The sequence below is a fragment of the Podarcis pityusensis genome (assembly GCF_964106645.2).
Source record: "Podarcis pityusensis genome assembly, chromosome: 10".
Classification (NCBI taxonomy): domain Eukaryota; kingdom Metazoa; phylum Chordata; class Lepidosauria; order Squamata; family Lacertidae; genus Podarcis; species Podarcis pityusensis.
The window spans coordinates 2368412-2389610 of record NC_138035.1 but is presented as its reverse complement, the minus strand read 5'-3'; the positions used below and the strand labels follow the sequence as shown (position 1 = coordinate 2389610).

Below are 21199 nucleotides of genomic sequence, written 5' to 3'. Positions count from 1 at the left end.
TGAAGCAGCAGCGTTTTGCTGGCTGAAAGAGTGGATGCTCCTCGAGAATACAGACATTTTGGATTTGGAAGGTTTCAATAATGAATTTGGTTGGCATGCATATTTGTGGTATGACAAAATCAAGGTGCAAAGGGCCTTCAAAAATCATATTGTTAGAAAAGCTTTATATAATGTTTGGATAAGATATAAAGATCTGCTGGAAAACAAAACCCCTAGATGGTTGTCACCCTTGGAGGCTAAGGCATTGAAAAAGCTCAATATGGAGGCCGGATGGCCAAAGTTTTGGGAAATTTTGGAACAAGATGGAGATAAATTGAAGCTACAGAGTCATGAGAAATTGAAACCCAAAGTACGAGATTGGCTCCATTATTATCAAATAATGGAGATGTACAAACAAGATAGGAAAACTGGCTTCCAGGTGGAGAAATCAAAATTAGAAACTGAACTGTTAGAACTCAATACTAAGAACTTATCAAGAATGTATAATTTGCTGCTGAAATGGAATACACAAGATGAAACAGTTAAATCGGCTATGATTAAGTGGGCACAGGACATTGGGCATAACATCATGTTTGCTGACTGGGAATGGTTGTGGAACACCGAGATAAAATTCACGGCATGTAATGCCTTAAAGGAAAATATTATGAAAATGATCTACAGGTGGTACATGACCCCAGTCAAGCTAGCAAAAATATACCATTTGCCTGACAATAAGTGTTGGAAATGTAAAGAAATTGAAGGTACTTTCTATCACCTTTGGTGGACATGCCCGAAGATTAAGGCTTTCTGGGAAATGATATATAATGAAATGAAAAAGGTACTTAAATGTACTTTCCCTAAGAAGCCAGAGGCCTTTCTCTTGGGCATTGTCGGCCAATTGGTGCCAAAGAAAGATAGAACTTTTTTTATGTACGCTACGACAGCAGCAAGAATACTCATCGCAAAGTATTGGAAGACACAAGATTTACCCACCGTGGAAGAATGGCAGATGAAAGTGATGGACTATATGACACTGGCTGAGATGACTGGCAGAATCCGTGATCAGAGGAAAGAGACGGCGGAAGAGGACTGGGAGAAATTCAAAATTTACCTTAAGAACTATTATAAAATTGAGGAATGCTAAAATGTTGAGGTGTTGAGAGAAAAAGGGATACAGTGACATAAGATAAAGTTAAAGAAAGGACTAAGAGGACATATATTTGATAAATTTGCTTAGAAGCTGCTGAAATAATTCTGTAAATTGAGATGCAGAAAGGGGAGGTATGGGGGAGTCTGAGAAAGGAGGATTATTGAAAAAAGGTTATGAAATTATACATGTTTGTTTGTCTTTTTATTTGTTTGTACTCTCTAAAAAAAATGTTGTAAAACCAATAAAAAATTTATTAAAAAAAAAAGAAAAAAAGAAAAGAAAAAAGATTTAGAAATTTGGTCAAATTTGAAGCTTTCACTGTTGGGTTGAATTGCTGTGATAAAAATGAATGTATTGCCGAGAATGTTGTTTTTATTTTAGACATTGCAAATTGTGGACAAGATGGATTGTTTTAAGAGGTGGCAGAGAGATATTTCTAGATTTGTCTGGCAGGGCAAGAAGCCTAGAATAAAATTTAAGATACTGACAGATGCAAAGGAAAGGGGTGGATTTGCCCTGCCAGACCTTAAACTTTATTATGAATCAGCAGCCTTTTGCTGGTTGAAAGAATGGCTACTTCTTGAAAACACTGACATTTTGGATTTAGAAGGTTTTAACAATGTATTTGGATGGCATGCATATTTATGGTATGATAAGGTCAAAGCTCATAAAGCATTTAAAAATCATATTGTCAGGAAAGCTTTGTTTAATGTCTGGATAAGATACAAAGACTTGTTGGAAAATAAAACCCCAAGAAGAAAGCATTGTTTAATGTTTGGATAAGATATAAGGATTTATTGGAAAATAAAACCCCAAGGTGGTTATCACCGATGGAAGCGAAAGCTTTGAAAAGGCTTAATATGGAGGCCAAATGGCCGAAATATTGGGAAATTCTGGAACAAGAAGGAGACAAATTGAAATTGCAGAGTTTTGAAAAATTGAAAGACAAAGTGAGAGATTGGCTTCATTATTATCAGATAATGGAGGTTTATAAATTGGACAGGAAAATTGGCTTCCAGGTGGAAAAGTCAAAATTAGAAACAGAGCTGTTGGAATCCAAAACTAAGAATTTGTCAAAGATGTATAACTTGCTGTTAAAATGGAATACGCAGGATGAAACAGTCAAATCAGCTATGATTAAGTGGGCGCAAGATATTGGTCATAACATTATGTTTGCTGACTGGGAACAGTTGTGGACCACCGGTATGAAATTTACGGCATGTAATGCCTTAAAAGGAAATATTATGAAAATGATTTATAGGTGGTACATGACCCCAGTCAAGCTTGCAAAAATCTACCACTTGCCTGATAACAAATGTTGGAAATGTAAAGAAACTGAGGGTACTTTTTTTCACCTTTGGTGGACATGCACAAAGATTAAGGCTTTCTGGGAAATGATATATAATGAAATGAAAAAGGTATTTAAATATACCTTCCTTAAGAAACCAGAGGCCTTTCTCTTGGGCATGGTCGGCCAATTGGTGCCAAAGAAAGATAGAACATTCTTTATGTATGCCACAACAGCAGCAAGAATACTCATCGCAAAGTATTGGAAGACACAAGATCTACCCAACTTGGAAGAATGGCAGATGAAGGTGATAGACTATATGGGACTGGCAGAAATGACTGGCAGAATCCGAGACCAGGGAAAAGAGACGGCGGAAGAAGATTGGAAGAAATTTAAGAACTATCTTAAGAAACATTGCAAAATTAATGAATGTTAGAAGGATGCTGGTTTAGAAACTAAGTGGATTATAGCTGTAAGGATTAAGTTAAAAGAAAAGAAAGGTTACAAACTAGATAAAATTAAGAGTAAGGATTTGCTGAATTAAAATTTGAAATTGGAATGCAGAAAGGGGAGGTATGGGGGAGTCGGAGAAGTAAGTTATAAGAAAATAAGGGTTTGAAATTATACTTGTTATTTGGTTTGTGTTTGTCTGTTTTTTTGTGTTTGTCTATATAATTTGTGAAATTTTAATAAATATTCTTTTTTAAAAAAGAAAATAAAACCCCAAGGTGGCTGTCACCAATGGAAGCGAAAGCTTTGAAAAGGCTTAATATGGAGGCCAAATGGCCGACATACTGTGAGATTTTGGAACAAGAAGGAGATAAACTGAAATTGCAGAGTTTTGAAAAATTAAAAAACAAAGTGAGAGACTGGCTTCACTATTATCAGATAATGGAGGTATACAATTTGGATAAGAAAATTGGCTTCCAGGTTGAAAAGTCAAAATTAGAAACAGAACTGTTAGAACCCAAAACTAAGAATTTGTCAAGAATGTATAACTTGCTGTTGAAATGGAATACGCAGGATGAAATGGTGAAATCTGTTATGATTAAATGGGCACAAGTTGTTGGACATAATATTATGTTTGCTGACTGGGAACAGTTATGGACCACAGGTATGAAGTTTACGGCATGTAATGCCTTAAGAGAGAATATTATGAAAATGATATACAGGTGGTACATGACCACAGTCAAGCTTGCAAAAAATCTACCATTTGCCCAATAATAAATGCTGGAAATGTAAAGAAACTGAAGGTACATTCTTCCACCTTTGGTGGACGTGCCCAAAGATTAAGGCCTTCTAGGAAATGATATATAATGAATTGAAAAAGGTATTTAAATATACCTTTCTGAAGAAACCAGAGGCCTTTCTCCTGGGCATTGTCGGCCAATTGGTGCCAAAGAAGGACAGAACCTTTTTTCTGTATGCAACAACAGCAGCAAGAATACTCATTGCAAAGTATTGGAAGACACAATATCTACCCACCCTGGAAGAATGGCAGATGAAGGTGATTGACTACATGGAATTGGCAAAAATGACTGGCAGAATCCGAGACCAGGGAGAAGAGTCGTTGAAAGAAGACTGGGAGAAATTTAAAGACTATTTACAGAAATATTGTAAAATTAATGAATGTTAGAAGGATGTTGGATAGAAACTAAGCGGTTTCCAGCTGTAATGCTTTAAGAGATATATATATAAAAAGGTTTCACAAATGGGTAAAAGTTTAATGGTAAGGATTTGCTGAACTAACAAATCGAACTGGAATACAAAGAAGGGAGGTATGAGGAGGTCCGAGGAAATAAGTGTACGGAACTTATGTTACTGAAAATTAATGTGTGTTTTTAACTGTTTTTTATTTTGTATGTTTATTTTTCTTTTTTTTTGTTATATCTTAAAAACTTTCAATAAATATCTTTTTTTTTTTTAAAAGGAAAGGGACTCTTTTCCCTAGAGTGTAAGAAGCAGAAAAGGTTGGTGGGACCCCATGGGAAAAAGAGGGAGAAGGACTTTGTAGAGTCCTTCGTAGAGAAGACGAACGACAGTCAGGACAGGAAAGACCTGGGAAAAGGCTAGGGGTTTTTTGTTTTTGTTTTGGATTTGGTTGAAAATTGGGATCCCCACATTCTAAGAGTTCTAACCGCCAGACGCAAAGGCATGGGCTGGTCGCAGCAGGAGGGGGGTCTCCCTGGATGCTTCAGCAGCCGGCCTCCTCTGGGTCTCCTGGCCCCCTCCTCTCCTCCCTCTGAGCCTGAACTGCTCTCTGTCCCAGCCTCTTTCTGCTCACCAAACCCTGTTTCCTCCTCAGCTTGCAACACCTCCCCTCCTGTTCTGCTCCCTTTCCTCCCTCTTTCTGCTCACTGCCATCCCACCACCAGTCGCTGGGCTCTGAGCCTTCTTCCCTTGTGGGTCCCCCAGCTGGTGCCTCCCCTCCCCCACCAGCCAGTCCATGACAACAACAGCAGCCACAACACTGTGGTCCTCTGCTAGGAAAACTCCCGAGTAGCATGATTGAATAAAAACTTCTGGGACTATGGAAAAATGCTAGCTTCCTCAAACCCCAGAATGAGCAGGAGCTCTGGGGTTGCCCCATGGGGTTCATGAGTGAAGATGGGCCCCCCAGGAGATTTCCCTGGTACCTGCAGCCTCCTTCCCCCTCTTGAAATTAGGCTTGGGGGGGAAATCTCCCATTCAATTTCAGTATTTCAAGTTTTCTTCAGAACGCACAGGGCAGGAGGCAGCGATGAAATTCTGGTGAAGAAGCAGTGCTTGGAGATCATGTGGTTGGGGGGGTGAGAGAGTTTGGTGCATAAACCAAAGGTACTTTACATATAAAATTATGCTCACTATTCTGAGATGTTGCCTTCATTATTTCATTATTATACAGTTCTACATATAAACACCAGAAGTTTGCATATACCTCATGCTTTTAGGAATGATTTCCTGCTGAGTTCAATGCTCAGAGTGGACTCTGAGAGGAAGACGTCCCACACTCCATACATCTAAATGGGTTCTCCCATGTGAGAGTCCCTGGATATACCTTAAATAAAGGTAAAGGTAAAGGGACCCCTGACCATTAGGTCCAGTCAAGGACAACTCTGGGGTTGCGGCGCTCATCTCGCTTTACTGGCCGAGGGAGCCAGGGTACAGCTTCCGGGTCATATGGCCATGACTAAGCCGCTTCTGGCGAACCAGAGCAGTGCACGGAAACGCCGTTTACCTTCCCGCCGGAGCAGTACCTACTTATCTACTTGCACTTTGACGTGCTTTTGAACTGCTAGGTTGGCAGGAGCAGGGACCGAGCAACGGGAGCTCACCCCGTCACAGGAATTCGAACCGCCGACCTTCTGATTGGCAAGTCCTAGGGTCTATGGTTTAACCCACAGCGCCACTCGAATCCCTGTACTTTAAATACTCCGTTATAAATAAAGCACTGTTTGCAGTCTTTTCATTTAAACTGCTTCTCCTCTTTGAGTTTGTTGATGGTTTGAGGGGTTTCAACTCTTAAAGTTCTTCCTGTCCTGTCCGTGAATCTGTTGATTTTGACTCTGACAGAAGCTCTTTCCACACTCGATACATTTAAATGGTTTCTCCCCTGTGTGAGTCCATTGATGTTTCCTAAGGCTTCCATTTTCACTAAAGCTCTTTCCACACTCGATACATTTATATGGTTTCTCCCCTGTGTGAGTACGTTGATGTTTCCTAAGGCTTCCATTTTCACTAAAGCTCTTTCCACACTCGATACATTTTTTTTTAAATAATCTTTATTAAAGTTTCAAAAGGTTACAAAAAACAAAACAGAAAAACAAAAGAAAACACAAAAAACAACAAAAAAATTCCACCTTTTAGGTCTCATTTTCAATAACTTCTTTTCATGACTTCCCCACGCCTCCCCTTATTGTATTCCAACTCCAGTTGTTTGTTCAAACAAGTTTTTATCCTTAGTGTCCTAACCATAATTTGTTAATTTACTTAACCATAATTTGTTAATATAATTCTTTATAGTAGGTTTAAACCTTAGTTCATTATTATCCTTAATTTAGTTTATTTAGCAATTTTTAAAATATATACCTTAATCATATATGAAAAAAGAGAAAAGAGATATAAAAACATAAAAAGAGATACCTTTCCTAAGGCTGTCCCTAGTTCCCATCCACGGATTCCCCATTCTTATAATAATAAAGAACATATAATTTTTACACTGCAAAGTAAGAATCAGGCCGCCTTTGGACTTCTAAACCCCACCCTTCTCTCCCCGGTTTCAGTCCCAAACCAAAGTCCGGTTAGTCCATCTTTTTAGCCTGGTGACCTTACGTCCGAGGCTCTCAAATCTCTCTCAGTCCCTTTCAGCCGGCTTCTTTGGAGGTCTCTCATACTAAATATCCAAGGTCGAAGAGGTACCTTCTCAGTGCTGACCATGTTTCTTCCAGCCATGCCTACTTGTTTAAAGGTGGAGCTCCAGCTCTGTTTCTTAAGTCTATATGTCCCAAATAGTCCAGCTTTCACCTTGGTCGAATTAGAGTTCATCTTGGCAGATCTCCGGCTCTCTTTTGTCTTCTGTAACATTTCAGCCATCCCTTCTTTCTGCTCCTCCTGTTCAGCAGGTGTCTTTTCCTCCTCTTCAATCTTTGATTTCATTTCTTGTCCAGCTGCCTGTGTTTTGAGCATCAAGTCCCTTTCCAACTCAGTAGGTATATTTTCTGTTAACTTCGGTTTTGTGGGGCTTGTAGACAAAACATGGCCTTGCTCGCTCATCTCTCGCAGCTTTCCCACGAAAAAGATAAGCTCTTGCAAGTCAGCTCGTATTTCCCGACCTAGTTCCATTCTTGTAATGTCCAAGAATCCCCTCTAGAGGGATTCTGGTTACTTAGTATTCTTTTCCCTTCCGATCCAAAAGTCAGATTTATTTGTATCAGTCTTTCTTTACTTTCAATATTTTGTAACAATATAACCGGTTAAAATTTAAGCTTTCGGTTTTTCCCAACTTTGACAGCTAATTTGACAGCTGTCAAAAGTTTTCTGTAGATCCTCAGCAGGCTCTTTTCACGGGTTACTCCCGGGCTTGAGAAAAGTGGTACTTAATCCAAACAAATGAACTCTTGTCCTCCAGCACATTAGCTTAGTCCTTTAAATCCGTGGAATTTATATTTTTTATCCAATCACAACAATTCTTCTCGCAACCTTAGTTGACAGATCCTTCCTTTAAACTGTTTACAATAGGGGGGAGACGGACTTCCCTTTTTTTTTCCACCTCCCCCGCTCGTACCAAATCCAAAACCGAATTATTTGTAATCCAATTTCCAAATTACTCACGGGTTGTTGTTCTTGATTTTAAGTCCAAATTTTAGCAGGAAGAAGTCAGCGCTCTCCAACAAATGGCATGCGGCTTCGCTCGGCAGGGGAAGCAGTAGACTCACAGCACCACGCCGCTCCCCGGCACCCGTTCCGTAGCCTTTAAAAAGGCTCCTTCACGAGTCGGGAGGGCGCTAACGGTGCCCGCTGAGTCACCATGTCCACGGGCTCCGTGCCCGTGGTTTTTAAGGGTCCCCGTGTCGCCGGCACGGCAAGACCCAGCCCCCTGTCAAGCCGATTCCCTCCGGAGCTCGGAGGGAATCCGCCATTAGTCGATCGCGCTAACCCGGAAGCTAACACTAGATACATTTAAATGGTTTCTCCCCTGTGTGAGTACGTTGATGTTTCCTAAGGTTTCCATTTTCACTAAAGCTCTTTCCACACTCGATACATTTATATGGTTTCTCCCCTGTGTGAGTCTGTTGATGGGATCTAAGGTGTCCATTCTGACTGAAGTCCTTTCCACACTCCATGCATTTAAATGGTTTCTCCCCTGTGTGAGTCTGTTGATGGGATCTAAGGTGTCCATTCTGACTGAAGTCCTTTCCACACTCCATGCATTTAAATGGTTTCTCCCCTGTGTGAGTCCGTTGATGTGTTCTAAGGCTTCCACTATAACTAAAGCTCTTTCCACACTCGATACATTTAAATGGTTTCTCCCCTGTGTGAGTCCGTTGATGTTTCCTAAGGCTTCCATTTTCACTAAAGCTCTTTCCACACTCGATACATTTATATGGTTTCTCCCCTGTGTGAGTCCGTTGATGTCTTCTAAGGCTTCCATTTTCACTAAAGCTCTTTTCACACTCCATACATTTAAATGGTTTCTCCCCTGTGTGAGTCTGTTGATGGGATCTAAGGTGTCCATTCTGACTGAAGTCCTTTCCACACTCCATGCATTTAAATAATTTATCCCCTGTGTGAGTCCGTTGATGTTTTTTAAGGCTTCCATTTTCACTAAAGCTCTTTCCACACTCCATGCATTTAAATGGTTTCTCCCCTGTGTGAGTACGTTGATGTTTCCTAAGGCTTCCATTTTCACTAAAGCTCTTTCCACACTCGATACATTTAAATGGTTTCTCCCCTGTGTGAGTACGTTGATGTTTCCTAAGGCTTCCATTTTCACTAAAGCTCTTTCCACACTCGATACATTTATATGGTTTCTCCCCTGTGTGAGTCCGTTGATGTCTTCTAAGGCTTCCACTATCACTAAAGCTCTTTTCACACTCCATACATTTAAATGGTTTCTCCCCTGTGTGAGTCTGTTGATGGGATCTAAGGTGTCCATTCTGACTGAAGTCCTTTCCACACTCCATGCATTTAAATAATTTATCCCCTGTGTGAGTCCGTTGATGGGATCTAAGTTGTCCATTCTGACTGAAGTCCTTTCCACACTCCATGCATTTAAATGGTTTCTCCCCTGTGTGAGTCCGTTGATGTGTTCTAAGGCTTCCACTATCACTAAAGCTCTTTCCACACGCGATACATTTATATGGTTTCTCCCCTGTGTGAGTCCGTTGATGTATTCTAAGGCTTCCACTATCACTAAAGCTCTTTCCACACTCCATACATTTAAATGATTTCTCCCCTGTGTGAGTCCGTTGATGTATATTGAGGTGTCCACTCTGACTGAAGTTCTTCCCACACTCCCTGCACTTAAAACGTTTTCTCTCTCTGTGAGTCCGCTGGTGTGTTCTAAGTTTTGCATTGAAAGAGAAGCTGTTTCCACACTCCATACCTTTTAAATGGGTTCTTTCCTTTTTGTGTTTGTTGATGTGAACTATGTGTGCTCATTCAGTGAAGCATATTACTCATTTCACACATTTTAATGGCTATTCCTAATGAAACAAAAGGTGCCTTGTCCCCTGCAATTCTGTCTTCTCCATCCCCTTTTTCAGAGTGAGCAGAAAGGAAATCCTGTTTGGGCTTCAGGAAAAAGAACACAGAAAAAAAAGGGCTCATCAGTCGCCATTAGCACCTTCTCTTATTTCAACATCTCCTACATTCTCCCATGTCCTCCCCATGTTCCCAATTTTTAGGAAATGAAAATGGTATGATGTCAAATGGTAGTAATGCATCAGCAACCTTTCATAATCCTCAATCAGCTTTAATAACAGCATGATCTTGGAATACTGTTGTCCTGTGGGACTGCCTTTCAAATCAAGTGGTTGCCCCCGTTTCCACATCTAGAACTTAATGAATCACCTGCATAGTCCCACTGACCTCAGGAGGTCCATATGGACTATTTTGGGAGACCCAGGCCTTCATCTCTTCCAGGGATTGTGGTCTGGCTCAATCAGAGAACTAGTGACAAGGCTTGGTGCTTGGGGTCAGCTGAATGGGTGCTCAGGGAAGCTCCTGTTCTTGGAGATGGACCTCTGTCTACATGCCTCACATTGCATGGAGAGAGCAGGAGAAGCAGAAGGAAAGCAGCTGGCACATGGGAATCCCAGGCGGAAACACCCACCCCAATGGTCCTTTATAATGATGATGTGCTGCCTGATCCTGTGCTTGTCTTCTGACAGAGGACTATCCTAATCTGGCACTGAAAAGCAGGATATTCAAGGCAAGGAGATAACTGTACTTAATGGTAGGTAGCCATATTGGTCTGACACAGTTGAAGTAAAAAAATTAACAAAAATAGTCCAGTAGCACCTTAGGGTCTTGGGAGAAAAGCAATGACAAACCTAGACAGCATCTTAAAATGCAGAGACATTTTAAGGTCTCTGCCAACAAAGGTCCGTATAGTTAAAGCCATGGTTTTCCCAGTCGTGATGTATGGAAGTGAGAGCTGGACCATAAAGAAGGCTGAACGCCGAAGAATTGATGCTTTTGAATTATGGTGCTGGAGAAGACTCTTGAGAGTCCCATGGACTGCAAGAAGATCAAACCTCTAGATTCTGAAGGAAATCAGCCCTGAGTGCTCACTGGAAGGACAGATCCTGAAGCTGAGGCTCCAAGACTTTGGCCACCTCAAGAGAAGACTCCCCAGGAAAGACCCTGGTGTTGAGAAAGATGGAGGGCACAAGGAGAAGGGAAAGACAGAGGATGAGATGGTTGGGCAGTGTTCTCGAAGCTACCAGCATAAGTTTGAACAAACTGCGGGAGGAAGTGGAAGACAGGAGTGCCTGGCGTGCTCTGGTCCAGGGGGTCATGAAGAGTCGGACAAGACTAAATGAATTAACAACAACAACAGCAGCAGCAGCACCTTAGGGACCAACTAAGTTTGTTCGAGGTATAAGCTTTTGTGTGCATGCACACTTCTTCATATAGTGAAGAGTAGTAGATGGTAGTAGGAGTACCCTTCTGAGGAAAAACCCCAGCCCACCCTCCCACGATATACAAGGGTCTGGTGACATCTGTGTCAGTGTATCTGAAGAAGTGTGCATGCACACAAAAGCTTATATCTAGAAAAATCATAGGTGCTACTGGATTAATTTTTATTTCAACTGCGTCAAACCAACACGGCTCCCTACCTGCATCTAGATGTCATGGGGAGCAGTAGTTCCTTTGGTGGTGGTCATGTCCTGCACCTTCTGGGGTCATTTTTCCACCCTTGGTCCCCACCCTGCACTCGGCTCTCACCTGTGGCTTCCAGAAGCTGTCAGCATGCAACAGGGGTTCAAGCAACGGCTTCAACCAGCCGGCTAAACCAGGTGAGGAAAGCTGATGGGTCTCAAATCCTTGGGGGGCTGGGGATTTCTGCTGCACCTGAAGTCAAGCCCTGGTGGATGGAGAGGAGGAGAACAACCGTGAATCCCACAGTCCAGAAGGCAGATTCTGCCTGTGTGGAAGAGGAACGTGAAGGGCAGGTGGGGCACGTCCACCTGGAGGCTTGTTATCTAGTCCCAGGGTTATTCTGACGTTGAATTATATATGAATTACAGTATTGAAATGCGCCTGCTCCCACTTCCTATTCTGATATTACTCTACTCTGCTTGTCTGTTTCTTACTTGAGTGCTGTTTTGGAATGCTAAGTCAGGGTTTTACTGTGAGTTACATTTTTGCTATTTTTTGGGTCCTGTTATGCTTCTCTGTCTTCAGTAATAAATTTCTCAGCTGAATTACTTTTTTCCTGACCCTGTGTTTTTTCCTACTCTGCTAACTATACATCGATCATTATGGAGGAGCCAGTGGCGTAGCGTGGGGAGTGCAGGGGGGCCGGCCAGTGAAGCGAGATGAGCCCCGCAACCCCAGAGTCGTCTACGACTGGACCTAATGGTCAGGGGTCCCTTTACCTTTACCTATATGTACTGTAAGCTACCTCGGGTTACAGGCGCTTCAGGTTACAGACTCTGCTAACCCAGAAATAGTACCTTCGGTTAAGAACTTTGCATCAGGATGAGAACAGAAATCGCACGGCGGCAGCAGGAGGCCCCATTAGCTAAAGTGGTACCACACGTTAAGAACAGTTTCAGGTTAAGAACGGACCTCCAGAACGAATCCAGTTCTTAACCTGAGGTACCACTGTACTATTATTATTATTATCGTGTGATTTTTTGTATTTATTTTGGAATTTTTACTGCAATATTAGCTTATGAAATATTATGGGTGGAGAAAATCACAGGGTTGCCGTAAAAGATAATCCCATTCACATACAGTCTGTAAATTGAGGGGAGGGTCACACACCTCACCTGTGCTAATACTGGCAGTCTTTGGCCTGCACAGGCACACCCGGTGTGTAGAGCCTCCAGCCCCAGGCACTGTATAGCATGAAAATGGGTCCTTTGACTGGGAAGATTCATGCAGTCACTGTCATGGGATGATGATGGGTTGTATCTCAGCTTGTCAGTCACTCTGACATTGCCTACAAAGAATAAGAGGAACAGAAATGCTTTTGAGGTGCAACTTCTGTATCAATCCTGAGAGCCATTCCATGGACTCTGCACCCCTGTTTCTGATGACAGGTGTACATTATCCTCACCCTCAGCGGAAAAGACAATAAAGATGGAAGCCTGAGAGAGAGGAAAAGGTTTCTGGCTGCTTCCTGGGTGGGATTGCGGAAACCAAGAGCCGCTTCTGAGAAGGCCTCCCCCCTCCCCCCTTGTCTCGGGTTTTCCTCTCCTCTCCAGGGGGACCAATGGTTGGACTGGGCAGAACTGCTGTGTCTGGACAGGGCAGGGGCTTATGGGGTGGAAGGAGGATGGAGGTTGCAGGAAGGAAGGGGTGGGGAGACAGAACCCCCACTTTCCAGGGATCCCTCTCTGGTCGCCTTGAAGGGGGGGTTGATTGCTGGGCGGGAGAGAGAAGCCAAGGCGGCCCCTCCGGAGATTCCCCGAGGAAGGCATGATGGAGACGCCCCCCCCCCAAGAGTGGTCTTCCTACCTCCCCCCCCCTGCCAATGCTGCCTTCCCTCCTCCCCCCACTTCCTCGACCCCCTCCCTCTCTCCCGGAGTCTCCCTGCATCCGGAGGCTTCCTTGGCACCACTCCCCCCACGTCCTGCGCCCCCATCTCTCCAGCCGGAGGGGCCCCCCAAGACGAGCCTGGGAGGGACAGGGGGGTCTCTATCCCTCGTGCCCGTTAACCCTTTCGTGGCCCACCTCTCTCTGCGCTGAGCCCCCAGCGCTCCGGATATTCCCAGCGGGCGCCACGATGGAGACTTCTCCCCAAAGACTGGTCTTCCTATCTCTCCCCCCCCCCAAGTGCTGCACTTCCCTCACCCCTCCCTCTCTCCCGGAGCTTCCCCTGCACTCCGGCGCGACTGACCCATCGCCGTGCGCGCCCCATCTCTCCATCCACAGGGCCCCCCAACAGGAGCAAGGGAGGGACGGGGGGGTCTCTATCCAGGCGTCTCTCGCGCCCCTTAACCTTTTCATGGGCCGCGCGGAGCCTTGGGAAACGGGTGAGGGGTCCGCCCTGCGAGGAAAGCCCCCTTCGCAGCACGCGTGCCGGGATCCAGGCCCCACGGAAGGCGCTTGGGGGAGCTGGAGGGGTCTCTGGGTCCTTATCTCCCCCCTTCCCCATCCCGCGATCCTCTTCTCCCCTCTCCTTCTCCTCCCCCCCCGACCCCTTTACCTCTTTGTCCTCGCTCCCGATTCTCCTTTCCTGCAACATCCATGAGGTGGGGGGGTCCCCTGCCTCCTCCCTCCCCTTTCCGAAAGCCCCCCCCCCCGAGCTACGGGGCAGAGCAGCAATCCGGAGTGGAAGTTCCACTTCCGGGAGAAGCAGGCAGAGTTGGAGGGGGCTCACCCCCCCCCCACATTCCTGGAGCAGAAGCCGGATTGGAGGAGGAGGAGGAGGAGGAGGAGGAATGTATTGGGGGAGGGATTTGGGATGGTGGGGGTGGGGTGAGAGGAGGATGTGCCGGGAGGGGAGGGAAAGTTTTGAGCGGGTGGGGGGGAAGGAGGGGAGGAAACCCCCCCCCCGTCTTCCTTCTGGGATCAGGAGAGCGGGGGAGGGGCTGATCCCGACAATCCAACAGCGAAGTCACAAAATGAGTTCTGCATGGAGATCAGCTCAGACTCCATGTTTTGGCAACATGACAAGTCTGTCATCCGGGATGCCTGGCGATTCCTGCTCCCTGGCCAGCCTGAGAGATCATTGGAAAGGGCGGATTTCTTGACTCCAGAATCCATCACCGCAGACCCGTTTCATTCAGGCATAGAGATCTGCTCTTTGGACCAGTCTGCTTGCATCATGGTGTTATGGTAAAATCTGGGTGCGAGGCTGCTCTGCCACCCAGCTCGTCGGACTAAGTCCGCGGGTCCCTGCGGAGGAAAATGAGCTCAGCCGGAGACAGGAGCAAACTGCAGAAGATCCAAGTTTATTGCGCAACAGGTTCAAGGCGAGATTGAACAGCGAGAAAGGGGTGACATGAACTTTTGAAATTTCCCTCCATGTCCCAGAATACAGTGCAAAATACATCCCAGTTACATCATGAATACATTAAGAAGAGGCTGGGTTACACAGATTACATCATGAATACTTTAAGAAGAGGTTGGGTTACACAGGATTAACATATGGAGGAGGGAGGGGGGAATATGCAGAGCTGGAGATATGCGCAGATAAGCGCTTCCTGAGTGCTGGTGATGAGAAGACAATGGTCCATGTACTGGCATTGCCCGGAGGAAAGGCTTGTCAGAGTGATTTGACAGGATTAGGGTCTTGACACCTTGCTTGAGGGATTATGGAGGACAGGGGAGGTGTCATGGAGTCCTAGAGAAATTGAGCAAATTGGCACGTTGATTTTCTATGAATTTTATAGATTTTAGTCCCTTTTGACATTGACAATTGGAAATAAATGGATATATTGTAGCGAAGAAGAAGGTGAAGAAGACATGCCCCCCCCCATTCCGTATCAGTGGGGATCACCAATGGATCATATGGATCATCCATGATGTCATACCCATCTCACGTGGGGGGGGGCCCCTCAGGAAGAATCTCCTGCCACGTGACGGGGGTCAGACAGGGCTGCTGTTTTGCTCTCCTTACTATTTCAGCTCAGCTTTTCCTGGCAGAAGTTACATTTCATCAAGAAATGGGTGGATTCATTGAGGAAACGGGGCTACTTGTAAAGAGGCAAGTGTGTATACTTTGTTACCACCCAGTGAGTTGTGTTGCAAAGGCCATTTGCAGAACGGCTCCTATTGTATCACCTGTGGCTACATGCTGGAGTTTGGGTCTTTTTGCGGAAATGTGTCTGTGTAAATGCACTTATCCCCATGCATTTATAATGGCATGACATTACTGTAAATCCCATGAAATCCACAAGCACCAGAACCATAAGCCCACACGAAGCAGCCCTTTATCTCTGTGTTGTTGGCTATGAAAAGCTGTATGTCCAACGACAACAACATGTACAACAAGAACAAGAACATTGTCTCTGGGCAGCTTCCAAAAGAATAGAAGAAAACATGACCCAACATGAAATACTGTATTAAAAGCTTCCCGATACGGAGCTGCTTTTAGGCATCTACGGAGGTTTGTCTCCTTGACATGTGGTGGGAGGGTGTTCCACAGGGCAGTCACGACAACCGAGAAGGCCCTCTGTAACCTCACTTCTCGCAATGAGGGACCTGCCAGAAGACCCTCGGAGCTGGACCTCAGTGTCCGGGCTGAGCGATGGACGTGGAGGCGCTCCTCCCCTTCTACTGGGCTGAGACCATTTGGGGCTTTCAAGGTCAGCGCCAGCACTTTGAATGGTGCTCGGAAATGGACCGGGAGCCAGTGAAGATTTCTTAGGACCCGTGTTCAGGGGCCAGCTGTTCAGCTGCTGTCCAAAACTGAATGTATCCGTTGCCGGAAATAATCCATAAACCTCTCCTACTCTGCCTTCTCGGGATGCCATTGGTACGCGATGCTCCTGCTCTCGGGAGAGGGAGAGTCGTGAGTTGGGTGCGCTCGGCTTGCCAAGGGCTAAACAGAAATGAGCTAGATTCCTAGACAGGAAAGTAAGACGGGGGGGGGGGCAGGGTCCTCCAGAGCGAAAGCCCAACCCCTCCCTTTCCTGCAAGAAGTCGGGCGTGTGGGGGTCCCGTTGGTTCGGCTCTGCAGAGGCTGCCTGGGGGGGGGCGCCTGTTGGGATCCGGTGAGTCTCCTCTCTCCCAGGATAGGGCCCATGGGGAGAGCGGGGGTCCCAGCGCTGCATGGCGAAAGGGGGGCAAGTCAGGGTCGCAGGAGGGCGGCAGGTCTGCTCTTCCTTTGCATGGATGCGCTGCTGGCCCCTTGGGTCCATTCAGATGTATGGATCAGTCCCCTTTTATGACAGAGGTTGGCCGCGGATGGAAACATTCAGACATGAAATATACCCTGGTCCCTAAAACCTCACCTGTGCAAGGAAGGAAGGAAGGAAGGAAGGAAGGAAGGAAGGAAGGGCGGCAGAGAAGAGAAAGCGCTTCCTCTTGCAGGGCAGAGTAAAACCTGTGGAACTGCCTCCCACAAGAGCCAGGGAGGCCACCAATCAAGGTGGCGTTAAAAGAGGAGGAGACCAATCCGTGGAGGAGGAGGAGAGGGCGATGGGGGGGGGTTCCTCTGCTCTATGGGGCAGCCCTATGGCCTGATCCTGCAGGGCTCATTTTCTCCTCCAGTGCTTAGTTCCTCCAGATGCAAGTGTGTCCTCTGAGATTGCTTGGGGTTGAGCTAGATGATCCTTGGGGTGCCTTCCACCTCTATCGTTCTATGAAAGCACCACTGGAGGTCTCACAAGCCAAGGCACTGAGAGCAGGAGAGGTCCTGCTGGAAAGGAAACAACCAGTGCAACTGTTTTAAAAAAAGGAATCCAATGTGTTTGTTGTGGGGGGACTCAGTGGAGAGGGGTAGACCCATGGATGCCGCCTTGATCTTGGGGAAAGAGGTGGGAGAGAAATGCCATTCATAAAGAGAGGCAGCCCAGCCAATCATCTGGCTGCTGCATTTTGGACCAGTTCCCAAGTCGCCTTCAAGGGCAGTTCCACACAGAGAGCGTTGCAACCATCCCATCTGGTGCAGAGCAGGGAGGACCAGGGCCATGTCCTCTCTTTCCCAAAAGGTCTGTGGGGTGGGGAACTAGCCTGAGCTGGACATGGGCCTCAAGCGACCATGATGGACCCAGGAGTGCCCTCAAGTATTCATGACTGGGGAGGGGGCATGTTAAGCAATGTAACATCATCATCCTTATTGCTTGTTCCCTGCCCATCACCCGAATTTCCACGAGCAGATTACAAAATTTAAAAAACAGCAATAAGAACAGTTGAAAACACATTACACGCATAGAAAGGCAAGTCCCACTTCATTTGCTTTTGAGTGTTGTTGTCCTTTGACCCCACCCACATGTCATTTGGCCCTCAGGAGTTAGCCAGGTAAGGGAATAAATGGGCTCTGAATGGGGTTGGGCAGGAGAGCAACTCTTGAGGAACCCTGGGTTAGGACCCCCACTATAACCCAATGCTCAGATAACACTCAGTACAAATGAGTCACTTGTCAATCACAGTTCTGACTTCATTCCTTGACTGAAAACTCTGAAAGGCAGGAGCAACCAGGCTGATTCATCTCTCAGAAAGACCAGCAGTTCCCTGCACATTTTGCATGGTCACTTTCCCTCTAGGAAGGTTGGAGACTTACTGTATTTGTCTCTCCATAAGACACACTTTTTGCCTCCTAAAAAGGGGAAATGTGTGTGCGTCTTATGGAGGGAATGCAGGCGGGAGGCAGGCAGAAAACACCCCCAAGAGCTGCACATACGCTCCGCACGGCTCTTGCAAGCTTTTCCCAGAGGAGGGAGGAGGAACTGACGCGGCCAGTCAGTCCCTTCTCCCTCCTCGTAGAAAAGCCCGCAGGAGCCATGCACCCTTTAAAGAGCGTGCGGCTCTTGCTGGCTTTTGTGGGAGGTGGGGGAAGGGACTGAGGGGCTGCCCCTCAGTCCCTTCCCCCACCTCCTGGAGAAGCTCCCAAGAGCCACACTCCCTTTCACTAGCCGCGTGGAGCATGTGTGCGGCTCTTGGGGGCTTCTCCCTCCTGGGGAAAAGCCTGCAAGCACCACACACACGCTCCACACGGCTCGTGAAAGGGAGCGCTGAGCAGAGCCTGGGATGAACAGCACATGGGGAGCAGAGAGGGGATCCTTCCATCTGGTACAGACAGAAGGATTTTAAGAACACAATGTAGAGTTCTACCCATTTACACTAAGATTAATGTCCATCACTAAATCACACAAGAATTCCACTAAGACATTAAAAAGAGCACCCAAATTAAAATCTGCAGCAGGACGATCCCATTGAAACAAAACACCATTTAATGAGCAGAAAGAAACAGAGCAATGTGTAGCAGACAACCTTAGTGCTGTCTAAAGAGGATCTTTCCCTTTCTCTCTTAGGGTCCAGTGTGCTTTGAAGATGTCACTGTTCATTTCACAGACGAGGAATGGGCATTGCTGGATCCTGACCAGAGAGCTCTGCATAAGGAAATCATGGAGGAGAATTGTGGGATAGTGGCCTCTCTCAGTAAGGCTCCCTTGTGGATCATAACCTCTGTTTGGAAATTCCATGCATATCTCTCTCTGATAAGCCTCCCTGGTTTTGAGGGAGCTCTACAGGGCCACTTGCAGCATTTGGGATTCTAATGCCCCTTAAACTCACCTTAAATGGAGGGCTATCAACTGTTTTGACCGTGGACATGATCAAGCCAGCATAGACCTTGCTGAGAATGGAATGGGAACATGCTGGGAATTTGAGGTTAAGAAAGCATATCTTTGTTTGACACTGTCCTGCCTTGTATTGCCCAAAATCTTCCTGACACAGAGCTTGTGGAAGGCATTGAGGAGTTGTTTCTGATGGTTGTAATTGTCCATGACTCACTTCTCAAAGCAGCTTGCTGAACACACAATCCTGATAGACCTTCATCTTTGTATTGAACGGTTAGCATCCCATTCGCCCATACTCTTTTGGAGAGGTGAGCCATTGCCGTAACTGCCTCACCAGTACACTTGTCCAGGTCAGCATCAACGAAGAGGTTAGAATCATAGAATCATAGAATCATAGAGTTGGAAGAGACCACAAGGGCCATCGAGTCCAACCCCCTGCCAAGCAGGAAACACCATCAGAGCACTCCTGACATATGACTGTCAAGCCTCTGCTTAAAGACCTCCAAAGAAGGAGACTCCACCACACTCCTTGGCAGCAAATTCCACTGTCGAACAGCTCTTACTGTCAGGAAGTTCTTCCTAATGTTTAGGTGGAATCTTCTTTCTTGTAGTTTGGATCCATTGCTTCGTGTCCGCTTCTCTGGAGCAGCAGAAAACAACCTTTCTCCCTCCTCTATGTGACATCCTTTTCTATATTTGAACATGGCTATCATATCACCCCTTAACCTCCTCTTCTCCAGGCTAAACATGCCCAGCTCCCTTAGCCGTTCCTCATAAGGCATCGTTTCCAGGCCTTTGACCATTTTGGTTGCCCTCCTCTGGACACGTTCCAGTTTGTCAGTGTCCTTCTTGAACTGTGGTGCCCAGAACTGGACACAGTACTCCAGGTGAGGTCTGACCAGAGCAGAATACAGTGGCACTATTACTTCCCTTGATCTAGATGCTGTACTCCTATTGATGCAGCCCAGAATTGCATTGGCTTTTTTAGCTGCCGCGTCACACTGTTGGCTCATGTCAAGTTTGTGGTCAACCAAGACTCCTAGATCCTTTTCACATGTACTGCTGTCAAGCCAGGTGTCACCCATCTTGTATTTGTGCCTCTCATTTTTTTTGCCCAAGTGCAATACTTTACATTTCTCCCTGTTAAAATTCATCTTGTTTGTTTTGGCCCAGTTCTCTAATCTGTCAAGGTCGTTTTGAAGTGTGATCCTGTCCTCTGGGGTGTTAGCCACCGCCCACCCCCCAGTTTGGTGTCATCTGCAAATTTGATCAGGATGCCCTTGAGTCCATCATCCAAGTCGTTGATAAGATGTTGAATAAGACCGGGCCCAAGACAGAACCCTGTGGCACCCCACTAGTCACTCTTCTCCAGGATGAAGAGGAACCATTGATGAGCACCCTTTGGGTTCGGTCAGTCAGCCAGTTACAAATCCACTGAGTGGTAGCATAGTCAAGACCGCATTTTACCAGCTTCTTTACAAGAATATCATGGGGCACCTTGTCAAATGCCTTGCTGAAATCAAGGTAGGCTACATCCACTGCGTTCCCTTCATCTACCAGGCTTGTAATTCTGTCAAAAAACGAGATCAGGTTAGTCTGACATGACTTATTTTTCAGAAATCCATGCTGACTATTGGTGATCACAGCATTCCTTTCTAGGTGCTCACAGACTGTTTGCTTAATGATCTGCTCCAGAATCTTCCCTGGTATTGATGTCAGACTCACTGGGTCATAATTATTTGGGTCCTCTCTTTTCCCCTTTTTGAAAATAGGTACAACATTTGCCCTCCTCCAGTCTGCCGGGACTTCGCCTGTTCTCCAGGAATTCTCAAAGATGACTGCCAGTGGTTCTGAGATCACATCTGCCAGTTCTTTTAATACTCTTGGATGCAGTTCATCTGGCCCTGGAGACTTGAATACATCTAGACTAGCCAAGTATTCTTGTACTATCTCCTTAGTTATTCTGGGCTGTGTTTCCTCTGCTGAATCATTTGCTCCAAATTCTTCAGGTCGGGCATTGTTTTCTTTATCGGAGAAGACTGAGGCAAAGAAGGCATTGAGGAGTTCAGCCCTTTCTGTGTCCCCTGTTTGCATTTCACCATCTTCTCCTCTGAGTGACCCCACTGTTTCTTTGTTCTTCCTTTTGCTACGAACATACCCATAAAAGCCTTTTTTGTTGCTTTTAACCTCTCTAGCAAGCCTGAGTTCATTCTGTGCTTTAGCTTTTCTGACTTTGTGTCTACATGTGCTGGCTATTTGTTTGAATTCCTCTTTGGTGGTTTCCCCCCTTTTCCATTTTTTGTACACATCCTTTTTTAATCTTAACTCAGTTAAAAGTTCTTTAGATAGCCACCCTGGCTTCCTTAGGCACCTTCCATG

The 21199-nt window shown here is 45.8% G+C and overlaps 3 protein-coding genes across 8 annotated transcripts in view; 1 reads left to right on the top strand and 2 right to left on the bottom strand.

The window, feature by feature from the left end:
* LOC308486315 (uncharacterized protein) overlaps nt 1–21199 on the bottom strand; it is a 126644-nt gene that overhangs the window by 83300 nt on the left and 22145 nt on the right. The window lies entirely within an intron of this gene.
* The window catches only part of LOC308486366 (uncharacterized protein), a 76936-nt gene that overhangs the window by 52750 nt on the left and 2987 nt on the right, over nt 1–21199 (top strand). The window lies entirely within an intron of this gene.
* Nucleotides 5657–21199, bottom strand: part of LOC308486324 (uncharacterized protein) — a 119181-nt gene continuing 103638 nt past the window's right edge. The window contains exons 1-4 of one of the 6 annotated variants that reach the window (XM_081023082.1): nt 13780–14031; nt 12398–12570; nt 11349–11487; nt 5657–9689 (exon numbers count right to left, since the gene is read on the bottom strand). In XM_081023082.1, the coding sequence (XP_080879208.1) occupies nt 8066–9499 (1434 nt within the window). In that variant the 5' untranslated portion in view covers nt 9500–9689; nt 11349–11487; nt 12398–12570; nt 13780–14031 and the 3' untranslated portion in view covers nt 5657–8065. The other 5 variants (XM_081023086.1, XM_081023085.1, XM_081023083.1 and 2 more) reach the window with 5 other exon arrangements.